Genomic DNA, 21,553 nt, shown 5'->3' with positions numbered 1-21,553 from the left:
AGATTTCCAGAAATGCATGGAAACAGCATTCAGTGTGGGGTATATGCAGTGCCTAAGAGGATAACTGACTAAAGTGTCCCAGAGACAGGCTTGGGTCAGAGGTTGACCCAAGAAAGAAACATCTTCACTGGAACCTCTCTGTGTAGAACTGACAAAAGCTGGTATTCACTGACGTCTGACCATTTAGTGGAATCACGCCATGGCCACCAAGCCTTGCAGTGACCACAGGTGACCCCTGGATGTAGCTGGTGCCATCACCCCCTCCTATCCAGCCGGCATTGTCGGAGTTCTGTACAGTCCTGGGGCTTGTCATGCCGCTTCAAGTCCTCAGCAAGGTTCCCCTCTCTCCTCTCTCCTCTGCCTGTCATCTGCCCTGAGACAGCCCCACCCTACTCAAGTCTTTCTCCACCCGGAGAATTCCTCCTCTAAATTCTAGATGCCCCCAAAACATGATGGCATCTGAAGTTAGACAGCCACTCGAACGAATTTCCCCTCACACCTCCTTCCGATGGGGCAGATGGGTGGGTGGCCATGTCCGGGGAGTCCCCAAGCCTCCTTCCAGGCCACTGAGATGGCACATAGCCGACTCAGAAAGCCCACTGGTCCAGGCATCTTCCCACGGGTCTCTCAGCTCCACAGCTGCACTGGTTATTTATTAAATGTTATTATTTTTTTTAAATCATAAATTTGCATAGCAGAAGAAGATGATTAAAGAGAGCTAAAAAACACTTCACATCCTGGCAAACAAGTCTGCTCCCAGGACTGTGACAAATGCGGCTTGCTGCAGCTCTGGTTCCCCAGGCCCTGTCTGAAGATGTTTTGTGTTTCTGTCTTTGCTTTAGCTTCATGGAGCCTGACAAGTGCCTGATCCTCTATGGCGATGACCAGGTAGGTGTGGGGGCGCACTGGGTCAAGAACTAGAATGATGTCTACTGTGCTTTCCGGGGATGAAGTGGGGGTACTTCCAGGGAGTATCTGTGTCCTGAACCTGAGACAGACCAATAAGGAAAAAAGAAAGGCAGACAAGGTGGGGTGAGAAGAACATTCAGAGAGCACATGAGTGGTGCTCACTAACCTGTGTGGTGCTCCCTAACACTCAAGGGGTGCTCACTAAGGTGAGTGATACTCCTTAACATGCTGGGTGGTGCTCCCTAACTTGTGGGGCGATGCTCCCTAACATGCTGGGTGGTGCTCCCTAACATGCTGGGTGGTGCTCCCTAACATGCTGGGTGGTGCTCCCTAACATGCCGGGTGGTGCTCCCTAACTTGTGGGGTGGTGCTCTCTAACATACAAATCATGTCCACTAATATGCCCATTGTGCTCACTAAGAAGCCAGATGCTCTACTCACATCACTACACCCCACATGGCAGAGGTCATCATAACTACTTATAAGAATGAAGAAAATGAGGTACAGAGCAGCTATGCAGTTTCCCCAAGGTTCTGTGTTCCAGAGATGGGTGGCCCTTAGTTCCAGGTTTTAATGATCAGCAACAAAAATGTCCCCCTTGGGGCTGGAGTGAGGGCTCAGCGGTTAAGAGCATTGACTGCTCTTCCAAAGATCCTGAGTTCAAATCCCAGCAACCACATGGTGGCTCACAGCCATCTGTAATGAGATCTGACGCCCTCTTCTGGTGTATGAAGACAGCTACAGTGTGCTTAGATATAATAATAAATAAATCTTTTTTAAAAAATGTCCGCCGGGTGGTGGTGGAGCACGCCTATAATCCCAGCACTCTGGGAGGCAGAGGCAGGCAGATTTCTGAGTTCGAGGCCAGCCTGGTCTACAGAGTGAGTTCCAGGACAGCCAGGGCTACACAGAGAAACCCTGTCTCGAAAAAACAAAAAACAAAAAACAAAAAACAAACAAACAAACAAAAAAGATTTAAGAAATAACCCTTCTGGGGTTGGGGACTTAGCTCAGTGGTGGAGTGCTTGTTTAGCAAGCACAAGGCCCTGGGTTCGGTCCTCAGCTCTGGGGAAAAAAAAAAAAAAAGAAAAAAAGAAAAGAAAAGAAAAGAAAGGAAAAGAAAAGAAAAGAAAGAAAGAAAATGGCCCCGTTAAACAAATACTTGAAGACACAGGCTAGGAATAGAGGACCCTATCTAAAATCCCTGGAGTCCTGCTGGTAAAAGAGGGAGGGAGGTTGCCCTCCCCCTCCCCCATAGGTCTTTACTCAGCCAAGACAGAGAAATCCTTCAGCTGCCTTTTGCTTCATTAGAAATAAGGCTTAAATGCAGATTCCCCCAGCAGAGGAGACTGAGTGGATGACTGGATTTTCTAGACTCCTCCTGGTGAGCTGATTTAGGCGGGTCAGGAGGGAATGGAGTTTGCATAGAATTACACCCGCCCCCACTTCCCAGTCTCTCTCGGGCACCGCACTGTCTCTCTGTGGTACTTGAAATGTTTTCACACAGAGGTTTTTCTTAGGAGGAGAAAAAGCAGACATGCACACACACACACACACACACACACACACACACACACGAACGCATGCACGCTCCATATTTAATCCTACAGAGACCTGCAACCCAAGCCCCACGCGGTAGAAGCGGGGACAAGCAATATGCCGCCCTGCTGTAGGGCGCACCATTCATAAAGACGGGGTCGGTGCCCTGGATTTGGGCCACACAGCCTCCGGGCTGGAATTCTCCAAATGGAAGCTGGCAGGACTATGTGGCAGAGGGAAGCCTCTCTGTGCCCTCGGTGTCCTGTGGCAGCCAAGCCCTGTGAGTGGAGTTCCCTTTCTCTGCTGCTTCTTGGATGCTTTCCTGGGTATGGCCTGGTTACTGCCTTCCAACACAAGCCAGGGAGGGAAGCCAGAACCGGTCCAGGCAGCGCCGGCTGCTCATTAGAAAGCAAGCTCATCGCTGAAAATGCAAATGACCCATTTCACCTTATCCTCCTGACAGACACGCTGGGAGCGATGGCTGGTTGCTCCCTACCTGTCACCACTGCAGCTCTGATCATTGTGTGAAGTGCCTGCCACACTTGAAGTGCATAGATAGCAGCCATCACGAGCGCCCTCCAGTTGGAGACGCAATCATCCACTGCCCCCTAGTGGCGTCCGCGAGAATGACATGATAGGCGCCCCGTGTCTGCTGATTTAGGATTTAAGCAAATCGAGGTTGCGTTTTATTTTAAGAATGGCTTGCAGCCCCTGCTGATTTCATCTCTGCTGCTCGTATCTGTGCCTCTTAATTAGCAGCCCTGAGATGGAAGAAAATGTCAATCACGGGTGACTTTGTGGAGCTGCGTTTGAATGTTAAAAAGTCATGGCATTTTTCAAACCATATTTAAGACCTCATTTGATGATCATTCAAAAAAAAATTTTTTTCCCCTTAGTCTGGGAAAAGGTTTAAAATGAATGTAGTGTTAAGTATCTCAGGTTGGCATTTCGCTGAGCTTCGGGGTTATGTGAAAGAGAAACAAGATTCTTTGTAAGGCCGAAGCAGTAACTGAGCCTGCTTTGTCATCTAATATGTCTCCTGACCCTGCTCTGGTAGATATCAGAGGCTTCACAATTTGCATAGTTCTTTGTTGTCCTGTATCCATAGCACCAGGGACCCAGTCATACTTAGCATAAGAGGAGCTACATTTGTAACAAGGGACCTTCTTTATCACCACACTTGTGAGGCTGCTTCCTGAGTGACTGTCCTTGCAGTGTCTCCGGAGCTGAGACTCACAGCATGCACTAAAAGGCAGCTGCCAGCGGTCTGCGGCTGTGCCACAGGGACTTTATTAAGGGATCTGCTTCGTTTAAAAAGGAAAAAAAAACAAAGACTTGTTATTTTTCATTATGTGGGTCTGTGTGTGTGTATGGGCACATGGGTGCAGGTAGCTTCAGAGACCAGTAGAGGGCGCTGGATGCCCTGGAGTTGGAGTTAGAGGTGTGGGTGCTGAGAACTGACCTGGATCCTCTGAAAGAGGCAGTGTGTACTCTTAACTGCTGAGCCATCTCTCCAGCCCTCAACTAATATACTTATAAACTTATAAACACTTTTGATTTATTTCCTTTATTTCCTGCCTGATGTGTGTCTGTGCACACATCCATGCAGTACCTGTAGAGGCCAGGAGAGGGCATCAGATCCCCTGGGACTGGAGTTACTGCAGGAGCTGAATACTGTCATATGGGTGCTGGGAGCTGAACCTGGTCCTCTGGAAGAGCTGCCAGTGCCCCTAACCACTGAGCCGCCTCCCCAGCCTATCAGTACACAACTTTTATAGTTTCTACAGGATTTTCTTATTGCTAGGACGTTTTAAAAATGGAACTGTGCCAGAGTTCAATGCCTTCCTTGTCCACCTGTGACTCTGAGGACTGTACCAACTCCTTTCTACTGCTGCCATCCAGACCTTAGTGGGAAAGTCTAGGCCAACCCAACCACACCCGACCACACCTGACCACACCCAACCACACCCTAAAGCAGTGCTGCGGGTGGGACAGCTCTCACCTGTACATTGAGAACATCATCGCTCAGAAAATGTTCTAGGATTTGCGACCCTGTTGCGGAACTTGAAGAGAGACTGTGATTGGTTGGGGCAACCTGTGTCCCTGTGAGATAATCAGAGAACCACGCCGCCCTCCTCCCTAGCATCTCTCTTCGGTGAATTTGTTTACACCGGGCTGTGGGTCAGTTAGTCCCAGTGATAGGAAACTTTTTGGAGAGGAAACCATTCAAGCATACACCAGGAAATAGAACTCAGGCAACAAAATTTTCCACCCTGTGTGGATCCGAAACCTCAGTACACAAGGTGATCTGGGGAACCTTCCTCAGCAAACTGTAGTTTCCCCCAGCGTGCCACAGAAACTTCTACTGGTGACTCATTGTTTTAAACTTTCCTTTTGAGTCAGAAATGAACTCTGAGCAAGGCTTAGTGTGAAGGGGAAAGCTACTGTCTGGCCCGTGGCTTCCGTCGTGGTGTGGGGCCAGGCTGCTTAGCAACCAAACAGAAATCCCAAGGGCTGCTAAAGGACTCCCTCTACTCCAAATCAAGTTTGCCTCAGGAGGTTCAGCTTGGCACAGGGAAACCAGTTTGTAGACTTGCTTGCTTATTTATTTATTTATTTATTTATTTATTTAGTTATTTATTTATTATTTATTATTTATTTATTTATGCCAGCCGTGCACGATGTTACAGTGTGGCCCGTGCCCCTCGGGTGGCTCTAGACCACCTGGTCTCAGTCAGTCACTGTGTTTCATAGACCTTGACATCCCAGGACTGAATGATCATCATTGTCTCTAGCCAAGTCCTCAAACAGAGAGACAATTTGGTGGGGAGAGGACAGCTGAGAGACACTACCTCTGAAAGTTACAAGCTTATTTACAACTTCATTAAATCTAAATTAAAATTAAGGTGGATTTTTTTCTCCCATCTATCTTGGGCATTTTTCAAACTGACCTAGAGGTCTGGGGTGGACCTCCATGACAGAATGCTTACCTAACACGGATAAAGGTCCTGGGTTCAGTTTTCAGAACTGAGGGAAAAAAGACAAAACTTACGAAATGATTTTAAGTGATTCTTAATAATTCATATTTATTTGTTTGGTTGGTTTGGGTTTTTTTGTTTTTGTTTTTGTTTTGGGGATTTGGTTTTGTTGAGACAGGGTTTCTCTGTATAGCCCTGGCTGTCCGGGAACTCACTCTGTAGACCAGGCTGGCCTCGAACTCAGAAATCCGCCTGTCTCTGCCTCCCAGAGTGCTGGGGTTACAGCCGTGCACCACCACCACCTGCCACCACCTCCCGGCTAATAATAATTCATATTTAAAATGACAACATTTCTGCATCTTAGCCTTCAACTCCAGTTTCGTCTGGTACTAAGGTCACCTGCCCTAGTGTGGGTAGGCAGACAGAGAAGCCCTGTTCTGAGGTAGCTGTCCTCCCTGCTAAGAAGCAGTTGTCTTAGCAGCATCCCAAGCCACCAGAGCCAGAACACCCGCGCCAGCTGCCTCTGTGGAGCTGCCGAGTTCCACACCAGGAGAATTTACATAAGGGCTTCAAAGCTACAGCAGCCACTGCAGTGGCTCTAACCTGGCCTTTCATGCCTCAGTCCAGACAGACGCGTGATTGAAGAAAGGATTCATCCAAGCTCGAGTCACATTGGCCATCTGGAAAACCGCCAGCCGCTCATTTAGCAAATTACTTTGTTTAAAGGCAGCTCTGTGCTCCCGCGTTTGTGCTACCAGGATGGATCGCATAATTCCTCCGCCTTGGCTTATCCGCTCGGGCTCCTCTCGATCTGCCTAGCAACTTAAAGGCTGTTAATGCGTGACAAGGCACTTGACCCGCATGATTTCCAAGCGAGGGAGAGCATTCGTCTTGTGTGGGCTGTCTTCGCCTCCAAAGCAAGGGCACGGCGCCCCGCGCTCTCTGTCTTAATGAAGCCTGCCTTTATTAAGAAGCCCATTAAGCTCCACAGGGCCCAGCCATCCAGCACTGTAAATATTACCCCATAGATAGGCACCCAGGGCCCTGGGGTGGGGGGCTGGGGAGCACGGTAAGCGCTCGCCCATCCTACCAGTCGGAGGGGGCCGCAGCTCTCAGCTGAGGGAAGGCTGTTGTTGTTTGACATGCCGGTGCCTCTTTGTTTGGAAAGATGAGTTAGAATCCTTAGCAGGTAAAGTCACAAGGCCCCCAGGGGTGGTTTGAATAAGGAAGTTGGAAGCCACCTGACTACAGAATAACAATGAGTTCTCAAGTGTCTGATCTGGGTTTTCTCCTTCCAAAAGAGGAAAGATATAAAAAGGAGCCCTCGGAGGCTGGGAAGGTTTCTCTTCAGGATGTTGCCGGTCACTTTGTCCTGATGTGGTTTGTCATCGTCATTGACCAGGGCAAATGATCTTGGTGACTGTTGTTTCTATAAATTGCTTATCTGGGGTCACAGTATTGTTAAGACTGGAAGCCAGAAGCTCAAATCAGTAAGTGGATCGAAGACAGATTATGTGTTCAGTACCTAACTAGGCCCTTTAAGGGGCTGGGGGAGAATCACACAATAAATGTGCTTTGCAATCAAAGCCTTCGGGAAGATTTTTTTTTTTAAAAGTCTGTATATTTAGTGACTGGTAAAGACTCTGACTTGGTGTCAAATGCTGATGTGATTTGGGCCAAGGTTGTCTTAGTCCCTCAGAAGGAAACAGACATTTACCTCTTTGAATTATTTTTGGAAGTAACTGAATTAGTGATTATGAACTCAACAGCCCGCCCTGATAGGTTTTGTAAAGTGCGGTGTGCTTCGGTGGGGGGTGTGCCTTAGCGGGTGCCCCGGTCCCCAGTATAAAATGCCCCGGTCTAGTACAAAATGTTTACTTGAGGCATGAGAAGGGGGTTGGGAGAGAGAGAGAGAGAGAGAGGAGAGAGAGAGAGAGAGAAGAGAGAGAGAGAGAGAGAGAGAGAGAGAGAGTCAAGAGAGGCCAAGCAATTCTTTTATAGCATCCCAGGCTCCCACCTGGCCGTTGCTAGGTAACTGTTGGGCGGAACCTAGAAGGAATGCCAATGCACTAACACTAGTAACAGCAGGCCTGGGATAGTTATCCTCAGGATTGGCACAGAGAAAGTGGTCACTGAACTGAGGCAAGGGAGGAGACCTTTACGAACCAACTCCATACAAGTACCAACTCCAGGTAGGGAGAGGATGGCAGCCCACACACCAGGCGCAGCCCTGGTGGGCAGGGAAGGAAATGGGCAGCCAGGTGGACTGAAGGAAGCTCTAGTTCAGAGCACAGGAGTGGAAATGATGAATGAATGGGAGGCTCCATTGGCGGAGCCTTGAAGGCCAAGGTTTGAATAAATGGGAAGTGCCCTATTCGGAGGTGTGGCCTTGTCGGAGGAGGTGTGGCCTTGTCGGAGGGGTGTGGCCTATTAGGCGGTGTGGCCTTGTTGGAGGAGGTGTGTCACTGTTGAGGTGGGACTTTGGGGTCTCATATATATGTTCAGGTCTGGCCAGTATGTGCCAGGCAACCCATGGAAGACAGTCTCTCCTGGAGGCCTTCAGATCAAGATGTGGAACTCTCGGCTCCTTCTCCAGCACCGTATCTGCCTGGATGCCGCCATGCTTCCTACCATGATGATAATGGACTGAACCTCTGAAACTGTAAGCCAGGCTCAATTAAATGTTTCCCTTTAAAAGAGTTATCTTGGAGCCGGGCGGTGGTGGCGCACGCCTGTAATCCCAGCACTCTGGGAGGATTTCTGAGTTTGAGGCCAACCTGGTCTACAGAGTGAGTTCCAGGACAGCCAGGGCTACACAGAGAAACCCTGTCTCGAAAAAATCAAATCCCCCCCCCAAAAAAAACAAACAAACAAACAAAAAAAAAGAGTTATCTTCGCCATGTCCCTTCCCAGCAGCAAAACCCTAACAAAGACAACCACCTACTCTGGGGACACAGAGTCCTAGTCTGCTCAGCTTTTTAAAAACCCAAGCATGACATACCCCTGAAAGCCCATCTCTCTCTTTTTCTTTTAAAGATTTATTTATTTATTATATGTAAGTACACTGTAGCTGTCTTCAGACACCAGAAGAGGGAGTCAGGACTCATTACGGACGGTTGTGAGCCACCATGGGGTTGCTGGGGATTGAACTCATGACCTCTGGAAGAGCACTCAGTGCTCTTAACCGCTGAGCCAGCTCTCCAGCCCCCCATCCTGAATGCTTATAAAGTCAAGCCTATGGCCCCTAATGCAGCCAGCCACAAAGCTCCACGGTTTCATCAGCTTCCAAAAGCTTGTCACTTTCTTGGTGTCCTAGAGACCTATGCTTGGAATATGGCGGGCGAAGCACCCAACTGGGTTGTCCCCAAAGGCTGCCTTCTCCTTCCCTCCTCCCTCCCGCCTGGTGCAAATATGGGCGTCAGGTCTGGCTGCTTTGGAAGGGAATTCCAGCTTCATATCCTCCTATCCATCTGACCTGGGCCGAGGACTTGGCTCCATCCCCTAGATTCCGACCTCTCCAGTGACCTATCTGTTCACCCATGCCAATGCAGAGAACTCTGCTGCTTTCCCCGTAAGAAAGCAAGATGGCAGCCTGTTACTGGCTAGATCGCGTTTAGATCACAGCAGTTTATCAAGAAAAAGGATGCAAGGGCTGGAGAGATGACTCAGGGGTTAAGAACACTGTCTACTCTCCCAGAGGCCCTGAGTTCAATTCCCAGCAACCGCACAGTGTCTCACAGCCATCTGTCTGTAATGGGGCCTGATGCCCTTCCCTCTTCTGACATGCAGTTGTACATGCAGATATTCATACACATAAAATGAATAAATTTTTAAAAAAGGAAAGAAAGAAAGAAAAAGAAAGAAAAAGAAAGGAAGGAAAGAGGAAGGAAGGAAGGAAGGAAGGAAGGAAGGAAGGAAGGAAGGAAGGAAGGAAATGACACAAACCACCAAGAAACCAACCTGTTCTGACTCATCCAAGATTCTGGCTTCTTAAGTTCATCTGTCTGAATTCAAAGGCCCCCAACATGGCCCTGCTCTGGAAATTACAATTCCCATCGCCTCCTGTCCATCATTCAACCTCATTGTTCCTATCTTGGAGAAAAACACAAAGCAGAAATCATAAAATTGGCAGCCAAATGACATGACCATCAGCATCATCATTGGTTTTTTTTTTTTTGGAAATAATGTCTCATTTTGATGTCTAGTCTGAACTTGAACTCATCATCATCCTTCTGCCTCAGCCTCCTGAGTTCTAAGATTACATGTGTCCACCACCATGTTCATAAATACTACAAGATTGTTATGGTAATTTAACGTACTAAAATATACAATGCCATCTATGAATGATTATTGAAAATGCTAGCCTCCCCCACCCCCACCCCCACCGGCAATACACAGAATCTGTTAGATACCGCCCCCCCCCCCACAGCAGCAAGGGTATTTTTGTTGTTGTTTTCCTTTTTCTTTGAAACTAAAATATAGTTACATGATTATTATACTTACCTTGCTCTTAACCCAGTGTTTCCTACCATATCAAATGTAATCCTGAGCCCTGTTCATGTGCTGTGTGTGCCGGCATGATCAAGGTCCTCTGCGTGCCACAGGGCCGTGCCCTGGGACACACTTGGACGGGTGCAGTCGGGCTGAGCTCATGTCCCACTCAGGGTTATAGCAGCCCAGTGTCTCTGCATGTGACATCCCGTCTACTTGGGGAGAGGGCGGCCATCTGCAAAGTCACACATTCCTTTCATATGGAGAAATGCTGGTGTCTTTTAATGCTGAGGGCGCGTGCTTCTAGCACTCGCAGACCAAGCGGGACATGTTGAGTTTTCGCTCATTCTTTTCTTTCTCTTTCAAATTGATTGCAGGGATATGTGAACATTCTGGTTTTGTCATCTGTAGGTGAACTATTAAGGTAAATATTGAAGTTTAAATGCAATTGCAGAAGAAACGGAGCCATATGTTTTTAAAGCAAAAATTTTCCTCACAGTATTTTGTATATGTATCAGCATCATAGGGTAAAAGACTCAACCAAATGTTCTCAAGACGGCCGAGGGGCTTGGGGAAATGGCTCACTCAGTAAAGTGTTTATTGTTCAAATGTGGGGACTTGAGTTCAGATCCCCAACACCACACGAATGCTGTGTGCATCACTCCAGCAGTGGGGTTGGAATGGAGACAGGGGATCCCTGGAGGAGGCTGGCAGGCCAGTCTGACCCGTCCAGCAGGTCCAGTTACTCCAGGGTCTCGAAGAGGCACTACCTGAGGGTCAATAATGGCGGGGAGAGAAAAGGGAAGCCAAGCACGCTAAGAAAGACAAGTCAGTCTGGGTTATGTCAAGGCTTCCTTTTAATGTCGGGGAGGTAAGTGGGTTTTAAGGCTTACAGAGAAGGAATTAACCTTCACACCAGACAAAGGAGGGAAGGGCAGAGACGTCTCTAAGGGTCGAAGGTGAGGAGGTCATCTGGTCATCTGGAGGGGACACCTGGAGTTAACGCCCGCAGGTACATTCCGCGGTTAGGGCAGGAACATCTTGTGGTATTCTCGGGAATCTTTTCACACCGATAGCTCATGGGGAAGGCTCTAGTTAATTGTTCTTCCTTCACGGCAGCCACCACCTTAGGGCTGTGGATAAGTCCGAATAGCTTGGGACGGTTCCCCACACAGTCTACCCTAACGGAGCCTTAGTTCTCAGGCTCAGTGAGAAGCCCTGTCTGTGAAGAAGAAACAAATGAAAGAACGGCCAGTGAAAAATGTACCTAATGTCAACCTCTGACTCCTCACACACGTGGATATATGAACCTGCACATGCGTGCGCGCGTGCGGACACACACACACACTGGGGACTCAGGCGCTTTCTTTTTCTCCTTTCTTATTTTCTTTCTCACAGCACCACAATACCAAGCATACCTCCAAAGTTGGATTCCTTCATCTATTCAAGAAACGGTTCTCCATATAACAAAGCAAATGATAATAAAATCAGTAATACCAAAAAAAAAAAAAAAATTAAATCAAGATGGGTATTTCACGTAAGCATAAAATATCCAGAGGATCAGATAATTAGCTGCATACCTCAGAGTGAGCAAGCTGTGGGGAGTATTTTGAATAGGAACGACCCCCCCATAGGCTCACAGATTTTAATGTTTGGTCATTGGGCAGTGGGGCTACTTGATAAGAATTAGGGGGTGTGGCCTGTTGGGGTGGGTGTGGCCTTGTTGGAAAAAGTATGTCACTGGCAGTGAAGACCGAGGTTTCAAATGCTCAAGCTAGGCCTGGTGCTTTTCTCATTTGCCGATCCAGGTATAGAACTCTCAGCTACCTGTCCAGCGCCATGTCTGCCCGAATGCCACCATGCTTCCTGCCGTGATGAGAGCGGCTAAATCTCTGAAACTGTAAAGCCAGCCCTGACTACACGTTTGTCTTTATAAGCGTTGCCTGGGTCACGTTGTCTCTCCACCTCGATAGACCGCTAAGACAGTGTGTAACCAACATCCCCCCTGTTCAGTGAGTTTTCGCAATGAAAGTTCATTTGCTATTCAAATCCTAGTTGGAACAATTGTCCAAGTCATAGATGTATTTGGGGGGCAGCCTCTATGTGGCGCCTCAGACACCAAGCCTCTCCTGCACCCAAACAGCGGAACGGGGTAAACACAGAGAAAGGGACCATGCAGAAGAGTTTCCCACTCCTGTCAAACGTGTTAGTCACTTTTCTGAGGCTGTGATTAGACACTCTGAGTGAAAACAGCTTGCGGAAGAAAGAGTTTCTTTTGGCTTACGGTTCTGGGGGCTTGGGGGGAGGGTCCATAATGGTGGGGGAGGGGGCATCACAGCAGCCTGGGAGAGTCTCGTTTCTCATTCAGACTGACACCGCCTGTATTCCAGAGGCCGGTCACAGAGCTACCCTTACTGCACCTTTCTCCCACCCCACCATTCCGAATGTTTCTCTCCAATAATCCTGGGATCCAATCCCGTCTCTTCCAGAAAGTGTCCCAGACCACAGCTCAGAGCCCTCCTCTGCATGCCCAGGGTATGAGTCACACCCAGCATCTTTCTTACCACCAAATATACCTGTCCTGTAGCAGGGTCACGGTTCACGGTTGCAAAGGCAGGGATGGGGTGTGTCAGCTTTTTTTTTTTTTTTTTTGGATTTGATTTTTTTCAAGATAGGGTTTCTCTGTATAGCCCTGGCTGTCCTGGAACTCACCCTGTAGACCAGGCTGGCCTCGAACTCAGAAATCCGCCTGCCTCTGCCTCCCAAGTGCTGGGATTACAGGCGTGCGCCACCTCTGCCTGGCGTGTGTCAGTTTTCTAGCACCGGGTTTTTGCTCAGTTTAAACCCTTGATCACTTTGCCTGTTGTTTCTAGTCTATAGGACAAAGTGCCATCTCATGGCGACCTACAAGCAAAGCAGACAGGGACTAGGATCTCTCTATCCCTTCCAAAGCGTCCCTCCAATAATATAATTTCCTCCCTCTAAGCCACACCACTTCAAGGTCCTATCACCTCCCACCAGCTGGACAAAGATGTCAGAACACTAAGCCTTTGAGCTTATCTATAATATAATTCTCTATATCCACACTTTGGGGTGAGAGGATACGGCACACCAGCCCAAAGGTGTGGTGCCTGGAAGGGACTTCCCCTGCTTCCAAGTCCTGAAGGATTACCCAGAAAATGTTACCACCTACCCAGGGCTGGTTGGGATTTGCAGAATGTAATTTAGACACATCCAGGAGGAAAGACCCGCTAAACTATTGAGGTGACACAGGATGTTCTGAGGTCAGGACTTGGGAGGCAAGCGCATACCTGTCCTGCAGAGGAACAAACTGGCCCTGAGAACTGGATTGTTGGAGAGAGGTTCTAAGTCTTTGTTTGATTCACTCGAGAATCTGCATGTCTAAATGCTAAGAGTCCTTGTCCCCTATTGGGTTTTGATCCATCAATAAAGATAGATGTCAGCGGCCAATGGTTGCATAAAGGGAGACGGGGCAGCACCCTTAGAGTTGCCCAGGCTAGCATGCAGGGGGAGGGGATGAAGGATTACCATGATGTGGTGGGAGGTGGGGGAGGAGAGCTCAGGAGCGAGAGACAAAGAGCCATGTAAGAATTTGGGGAAGGGGCCCTGGGGTAGCAGGAGAAGGTTTAGGAGTGCTCAGCATTTGAGGTAGCCAAGGCATTTTAAAGTTAACTGGCACGCGTCTGTGTGTGTGTGTGTGTGTGTGTGTGTGTGTGTATGTGTGTGTATGCATATGTGTGTATGTGTATATGTATGTATGTGTATATGTGTGTATGTGTTTGTATGTGTGTGTATGTATGTGTGCATGTGTGTATGTGTATGTATGTGTATGTGTGTATATGAGTGTGTATGTGTATATGCGTGTATGTATGTATATGTGTGTATATGTGGGTATGTGTGTGCATGTGTGTATATATATGTATGTGTATATGTATGTATGTGTATATGTGTGTATGTATGTGTGCATATGTGCATATGTATGTATGTGTATATGTGTGTATGTGTTTGTATATGTGTGTATGTGTGTATGTGTATGTATGTATATGTGTGTATGTGTGTATGTGTATATGTGTGTATGTATGTATATCTGTGTATGTGTGTGTATGTGTGCGTATATGTGTATATGTGTGTGCATGTGTGTGTATATGTATATATGTGTGTGTGTATGTATGTGCATGTGTGTATATGTATATATATGTGTGTGTATGTGTGTGCATGTGTGTGTATATGTATATATATGTGTGTGTATGTGTGTATGTATGTGTGTGTATGTGTGTGCATGTGTGTATATGTATATATATGTGTGTGTATGTGTGTATGTATGTGTGTGCATGTGTGTATATGTATATATATGTGTGTGTATGTGTGTATATGTATATATATGTGTGTGTATGTGTGTATGCATGTGTTTGTATATGTGTATATGTATGTATGTGTATGTGTGTATGTGTGTGTATGTGTATGTGTGTATATGTGTGTATGTGTATATGTGTGTATATGTGTGTGTATGTGTGTATGTGTGTGTGTATGTGTGTGTGTGCATGTGTGTACATGCATGTGTTCCATTTGCAAATCCAAAGAGTTACTGAGCAGGTGGCTAGAAGTGGTCAACCCATCAGGAATATAAAGCAGTGTAGCAAAATCTCTCCACTACACTGGGCTACCTGCCCTGCTTCTTGGAAACTGAAGATGGTCTTCTGAAGTGACTCAGAAAGTATCAGTCAGAAATGAACTTGTCTTCCAAGTTAGCAAAAGGTCTTTTTCAAACAAAAAGGAAAGATTGCCAAAAATTACTATAGAGCCACAAGCTAAGGGTAACCCCCCCCCCCCCCCCAGTGTTCTGGGTTCCAGGACAGTTCATACCAACATGAGCAGGGTCTCATGTCTGATGCATATACTATTTGATAGGTCTTCTTCTGTGCTCTCTTCTGTCATTCTGTGCTCTCTACATGTCATAAACTGTCTGCAGCTGACATGTAATACTTGATGGAATGGAAATGGTTTGCAAATAGTTGGTTGTCACCCTGTTTTTTACAGAATGGTGTCAAGAGGACTAATCCATGTTCCGTATAGATGCAATTTGTTCTGAGCATGTGTGATGCTTGCTTGCCTGAACCACAGGATGCAGAGCCTGCATGGCAGCAGGCTGACTGTGCAGCTGTCCAGCTCAGGCCTTAACAACCCCCATTCGGATGCTTTTGCTGGGGCCTCTGGTTGATTCCTGAGATGTCGATGTCATACATGCTGCCTGGGAACCAGCAGAGAGGACCTGGCATGCTTGATGGGTGGGAGGGGAACAGAGATCACTCACACTGATGGGCAGCTAGGTGAGCCTATCCCGTGCGCGAGCCTTGAGTATGAGGGTGGACCTCCTCAGTTCAGGTCCCACACAGTCTCCCTGCACCCTGGGCATGCGGCTGGGATATGCTCATTCCTCCTGAACATAGGCTACAGGCACAGTGGAAATAATTGTGTCCTAACATGGCTTCTTGGTGAGGAGATCTTGGACTCTTCTGAAGGAAAGTGTCCTTGTTTGATGTTCTCTGTGGAGCATCATTCCCAAAGTTCTTCTGGAAACAGTGGACAAAAGCACAGGTCCGTCCCTGAGCCCACACTTATTGTCCTGCAGATCGGCAGGTAGGGACACCATCTCTCTTCACAGCCACTGGGAGGGAGCTTTCCTTGCATCGGACTATCAGGCAAAGGCTGCTCATTTCACCAGAGAATTTTGTTGATACTAGTAGCTTGAAAAGAGTGAGTGAGAGAGAGAGAGAGAGAGAGAGAACGAGAACAGCCTGGAGCCAAGGAGAGATATGGGCGGATTCCTCCCCACTGTAGAGTCCAGGCCAGCAATACAGAGCCTCCAGGGACCCAGCACTGTGAGTCTAGACAGTACAGATGTCCCATAGTCACCCCTAAAAGATCCCATATATCACCCAGAAACTCTCAAGACACCCCAATGGACATCCACACCAGAGACTTTAACATATACCCCTAAGCCCCACCCCTGAAAAAAAAAGTTCAAAATGCAATCCTCAGGGTAGTGGGGGACATCTCTAACACATTCTCTACAGGTCACCTTTGTCACATGTTCAAATGAAGCTTCTAGTTTCACCCAACCAGCATGGGCAAACACCTCCTTTCCAAACACCCCATAAGGGCTCTTGACCCTCACATAGTACGTGTCATATTACATTGCAACCCCCCACAGCAAGAAAACAAAAACAAAAACAAACAAACAAACAAACAAACAAAAACCTCACAGTGCTTAAGCATACACCTATGCATACACCATCACTCGTACTGATTCTTCGAATGAGACAGACAGACAGACAGACAGAATTTCCTGTAAGTACAGTGTCCTACACACAGCCTTGTGCACTCAGGCACAGGCAGGATGCTGGGATCCATGATAGTGCCCCCCCACCTCAGGCAGAATTTGCAGAAACCACTGGGGGCTTCCTAGATACGCTCCCCTCAGACTCAGGTAGACAGGAAGGGTCACTCCCTGGCCTGACACACTCAAATGCAAACACAGACAACTGACACCTCAGACAACCTTCATGCTAGAATCGAGAAAATCAATGCAATCCTTTTACCGTGAACAAGGATTATGGTACAGTACTCCAGCATGTAGTGGTAGGGAACAGAAAAGAACTCAGATGAGATGGCAGTACCCAATGACCTGTCTCTCTGACTGACCCATACAGAAGCAATCAGATAGGCATCTTTTTTTTTTTTTTTTTTTTTGAAGAAAAAGGAGCAGAAAAAATTTGAGAAAGCTCTTTCAGGAAACAGTCCATTCTGCCCTCTATGAGGTAGGGGGTTCCCAGCCTGCCTTCGGAGACGATTGCCCATCTGCTGAGTCGAAAGGGCTGGGGCTCTGTGTAGCTCTGCGGCTGGCTATCCCTATGATCCAAAAATTACAGAAAAGGGAGGGGCAATTCCCCCCCCCCCAAAAGAATCTTCAAGATTTTCTTAGAAAATAGGTCCTCTCACACTGAGCTTAGAATTGTGGGTGGGAGAGGGAGGAGGAGACAGACATAATCGATCAAAAAGAAAAGCAAGCGGATCGATCAAAGGGTAAAAATGAAAGAAATAGCCCTGGGCAGCTGGGAACCATCTGGGAGCCGTGAGAACGGCAGAGGATTCTAGCAAGTAGGCACTGCTTATCGTGAGGGGGGTTTGCAGTCTTCCAGAGCTGGAGAGAAGCCAGACTCATGGGGCTACTTACAAGCCTAACGTTTCCCCCCAGGTTTAGTCTGCGGTGCATCTGTTCCTATCTGCAATGGACTAGCCAAGGGCATCCTAGCTTTAGGGGATACCAGAAGGCTTCTGGGGGTGTACTGGGATCGAGCGCATGCTCTCCGGATGTCAATGGGAAAATAGAACACGAATAAAAACACTTGACATTTGCCTTAGATGGAGTTTTCTTTGAGCTAGACGTCACCGTGCCCAGCCCACCTGACAGAAACAGCTCAGGGAAGAACATCTCTTGACCACTCCTGTTCCAGAGGGTTCAGCCCATAGCGGATCATCTCTTGGGCGGAGCACCACGTGGTGAGAGATAGCCTCACTTCCTGGCAGACAGCCTTCAGAACAGCAGGAAGGAACCAGGAATGATACGTCCCCAAGAATCCTCACTGAAGTGACGTGCTGGAGGCCAGGCACTCCCCACATCCAAAGTTTCGACAGCCTCTACGATGGTGACAGCAGCTAGCACCAGTGTGCACCACGTCCTTTGTCTATAGCATGAGTCTGTGGAAGGCATTTCTTATTTCAATCATGACAGGTTTGGGGGTTGGCTTTTTCTTTGTTTTTAATGTTTTATATAAAGAGGACGCATCCTGGCTTGCTTATTTCTCGTGTCCTGATACTGGGCACCAAGTTATGGCCATTTTAACTCCTGGGTTGGCTCCAACCTATGGCTGTCTCCCAGAGACCACTGTTCTCATTTAGCTTGTCCTCAGTATCACAGACACAAACTTCTACCTGGCCTTTCTCTCCCTCACTTCTAACCCCTTATTTCATCTGGGTGATTGATTTGTAGGGTGTCTTAGTCGGGGTTCTCAAGAGTCATAGAACTTATGGAGTGTCTCCACATATTAAAGGAAGTTATTGGAATGATTTACAGGTTGCAGTCCAACTAACTCAACAATGGGCAGCTATGAATGGAAAATGTAGTAGTTGCTCAGTCCCATGAGGTTGGCTGTTTCAGCTGGTCTTCTGTATAAGATGGAATCCTGAGGAAGTAGGTTCCAACAGATAAGCTGGCAAGTAAGCAGGTGTAGAGTGGGCCTTCCTTCTTCCAGAGTCCTTATGTAGGCCTCCAGCAAAAGGTGTGGCCCAGATTAAAGGTGTGTACCACAAGCTGTTCTTGGAACTTGCTCTGTCCAGGCTGGCCTTGAACTCAGAGACCTTGCTTCTATCTCCTGGGATTAAAAGCCTGTACCATCTTGCCTGAGCCTAAGCTTTTCATGGCCACTATGCCTCAAGATCTGGTTCAAAGGCCTGCTGTGTCTACCAACCTCAAGATCTGGATCACAGGTGTGACCTCCATTTCTGGATTGTAGTTCATTCCAGATAGAGTCAAGTTGGCTGCTGGGAATAGCCATCACATGGGGGAAGTACATCCAATCTTATGTTCATTCATCAAATATTAACTGAGTCTATACTAAGGCCAGTCTTTGCTGTATGTGTTTTCAATAAATACCTCGGTGAACAAAATAAGAAATCTTTGCCTCTGTGGAAATTACAGTCTGGTGGGAGCAAAATAAAACAAATATAGAAAGGTATATGATGCTTTTTGAAGCTGATAGATGTTCTGTAAAAAAATAAAAAGGGTTAAAAATGTTCAGTGTCCACACGAATGTGCATGAAGGGCAAGTGTGCAGTGTTTGGTGAGGTAACTGAGACAGGGGACCTAGAGGGGGAGTATTTTCCAGAGAGAAGTGCCGTAGATAAACCCTTGGGTGGGACATATCTGAAGAGGCTGAAGAAGGCAGTTAGCCTACAATGCTGTGGCAGGATAGGTGTGGGATGGGTGGATTGGTGGATGGATGGATGGATGGATGGATGGATGGATGGATGGAAGACTGGAGAACATCAGGTCAAAGCTTCAAGAGAGGTCTGGTAGGACAAGATGGACAGAGGCCTTGTGATGGGTCTGTCATTGTGTCCAATGTGTTGTGACTTCTCTATTGACAGATCTCTGTCATGGTGATGTCAAGGAGAAGAGGAGGATGGTGAGAGGTGATGGTTCCTCACTTCTAGATAAAATAGTTCATGGCCATTTCCTGTAGCCCACAAAACATGCCAGGATGGAGAGAGACCCTGTTTAATGTCCTCCATGCATTTCCTGATGATGCCTACCCCAGTGTCCCACCATGGTCTGAAGCAGGTGGTCCTCTACAAACACTGTCTTCTGTCATGTCTATGTATCTGCCTTGGTGGCTTCCTCTGTTTGATTAGAGTCTCTTTCAGGGCCTTCATGTGGCATCTTTTCTTAGGGAGGCCTTTTGATCCTGCACAGTTTACATTCCCAATGTAGTTGGGGTATACCTCATTGACTGGTGTTATATGTCTGAACCAGGGTATCTTCTTCACACTCTCTCTGGAACTCCCATAGGAGAGAATTACAAGTTTTACTTATGAATCCCAGTAGACTGTGCATGGATGGATGGATGGATGGATGGATGAGTGGATGGATGAGTGGATGGGTGGATGAGTGGATGGATGAGTGGATGGATGGATGAGTGGATGGATGGATGGATGAGTGGATAGATGGATGAGTGGATGGATGAGTGGATGGATGGATAGATGAGTGGATAGATGGATGAGTGGATGGATGAGTGGATGGATGAGTGGATGGATGGATGAGTGGATGGATGAGTGGATGGATGGATGGATGAGTGGATGGATGGATGGATGAGTGGATAGATGGATGAGTGGATGGATGAGTGGATGGATGGATGAGTGGATGGGTGGATGAGTGGATGGATGAGTGGATGGATGGATGAGTGGATGGATGGATGGATGAGTGGATAGATGGATGAGTGGATGGATGAGTGGATGGATGAGTGGATGGATGGATGAGTGGATGGATGAGTGGATGGATGGATGGATGAGTGGATGGATGGATGAGTGGATGGATGAGTGGATAGATGGATGAGTGGATGGATGAGTGGATGGATGGATGGATGAGTGGATGGATGAATGGATGAGTGGATGGATGGATGAGTGGATGGATGAGTGGATAGATGGATGAGTGGATGGATGAGTGGATGGATGGATGGATGAGTGGATGGATGAATGGATGAGTGGATGGATGGATGAGTGGATGGATGAGTGGATAGATGGATGAGTGGATAGATGGATGGATGGATGAGTGGATGGATGAGTGGATGGATGGATGGATGGATGAATGGATGGATGAGTGGATGGATGAGTGGATGGATGGATGAGTAGATGAATGGATGGATGAGTGGATGGATGGATGAGTGGATGGATGAATGGATGGATGAGTGGATGGATGGATGGATGAGTGGATGGATGAGTGGATGGATGAGTGGATGGATGGATGGATGGATGGATGAGTGGATGGATGAGTGGATGGATGGATGAGTGGATGGGTGGATGGATGGATGGATGGATGGATGGATGGATGGATGAGTAGATGGATGGATGAGTGGATGGATGGGTGGATGGATGGATGAGTGGATGGATGGATGGATGGATGGATGAATGGATGGACAGATGAATGGATGGACAGATGAATGGATGGAGGTGAATGGAAATGAAGACTGGATAAGAGTGGATGAAGGAGGCAGGAAGGGTGGTTAACACCTGCTTTCTCATCTGATCTTGAATTCAAGGGATTCTATTTTCAGTTACTAATTAGTTAAGCATTTTTAAATGTTCAAAACCTAACAATATAACATTTACTTCTCTGCTACCAATAGTTGGCAGTTGGCTGAAAGAGTCTGTACGAGAAACTGTAAGCATACGGACTCATCAGTTGTTTTGTTTGTTTGTTTGTTTGTTTGTTTCAATCAATTTAAAAGAAAGGCTTTAGGTAAACACAGTCTTACCTATTGACTAAGCTTCAGAGATGCTTGCTTATGTTGACACACTTTCCAATTAGCTGTCTGCATTCTCAGGTCACTTCGCTGGGCTCCCCTGTACCTCTTAACCTCTGCCACGTGCGTCATGTAACTATAAGTGATTGATTTGTGTCTGTGTCTTATTATGAAGGATTCTCTCTGACCCCTTTACCCTGCTTGAACACCTCTTATTCCTTTGTCTTTTTCCAGTGTTGTCTGCAGCGTGAGTTTGTGCTATACTGCTTTGGCTCTAGGCAGATCACATGCACACACCTGCCCAGTAGCTATCTTTGGATCCTTAAGACACATAAAGACACACACACACACACACACACACACATTAGCTTATTTGGCATTCCTAAACCTTCCCCTGCTACCCCAGGCCTAAGGGGGAAGTGACCTGCACTTGGATGGCCCTGGTGCTGCTTGTATTTTGATGCTAATTCCTCTTTCTCAGGAGGGGCAGTCCCGAAAGGGGAATGACTCTCTTACTCAGGTGACTTCTTGTCAACT

The 21,553-nt window shown here is 47.3% G+C and overlaps 1 protein-coding gene across 1 annotated transcript in view; it reads left to right on the top strand.

Moving 5' to 3' along the window:
• LOC127673310 (uncharacterized) overlaps positions 1-21,267 on the top strand; it is a 63,230-nt gene extending 41,963 nt beyond the window's left edge. Inside the window, exons 8-11 of the mRNA XM_052168887.1 lie at positions 843-888; positions 10,295-10,341; positions 11,316-11,407; positions 21,251-21,267. Of these exons, the coding sequence (XP_052024847.1) occupies positions 843-888; positions 10,295-10,341; positions 11,316-11,407; positions 21,251-21,267 (202 nt within the window). The remainder of the gene's footprint in view (positions 1-842; positions 889-10,294; positions 10,342-11,315; positions 11,408-21,250) is intronic.
• The last annotated feature ends 286 nt before the right edge of the window (positions 21,268-21,553 follow it).

Source organism: Apodemus sylvaticus, chromosome 22, assembly GCF_947179515.1.
Source record: "Apodemus sylvaticus chromosome 22, mApoSyl1.1, whole genome shotgun sequence".
NCBI lineage: Eukaryota > Metazoa > Chordata > Mammalia > Rodentia > Muridae > Apodemus > Apodemus sylvaticus.
Note: the sequence above shows the minus strand (reverse complement) of the source record. Positions and strands in the feature narration are given on the sequence as shown.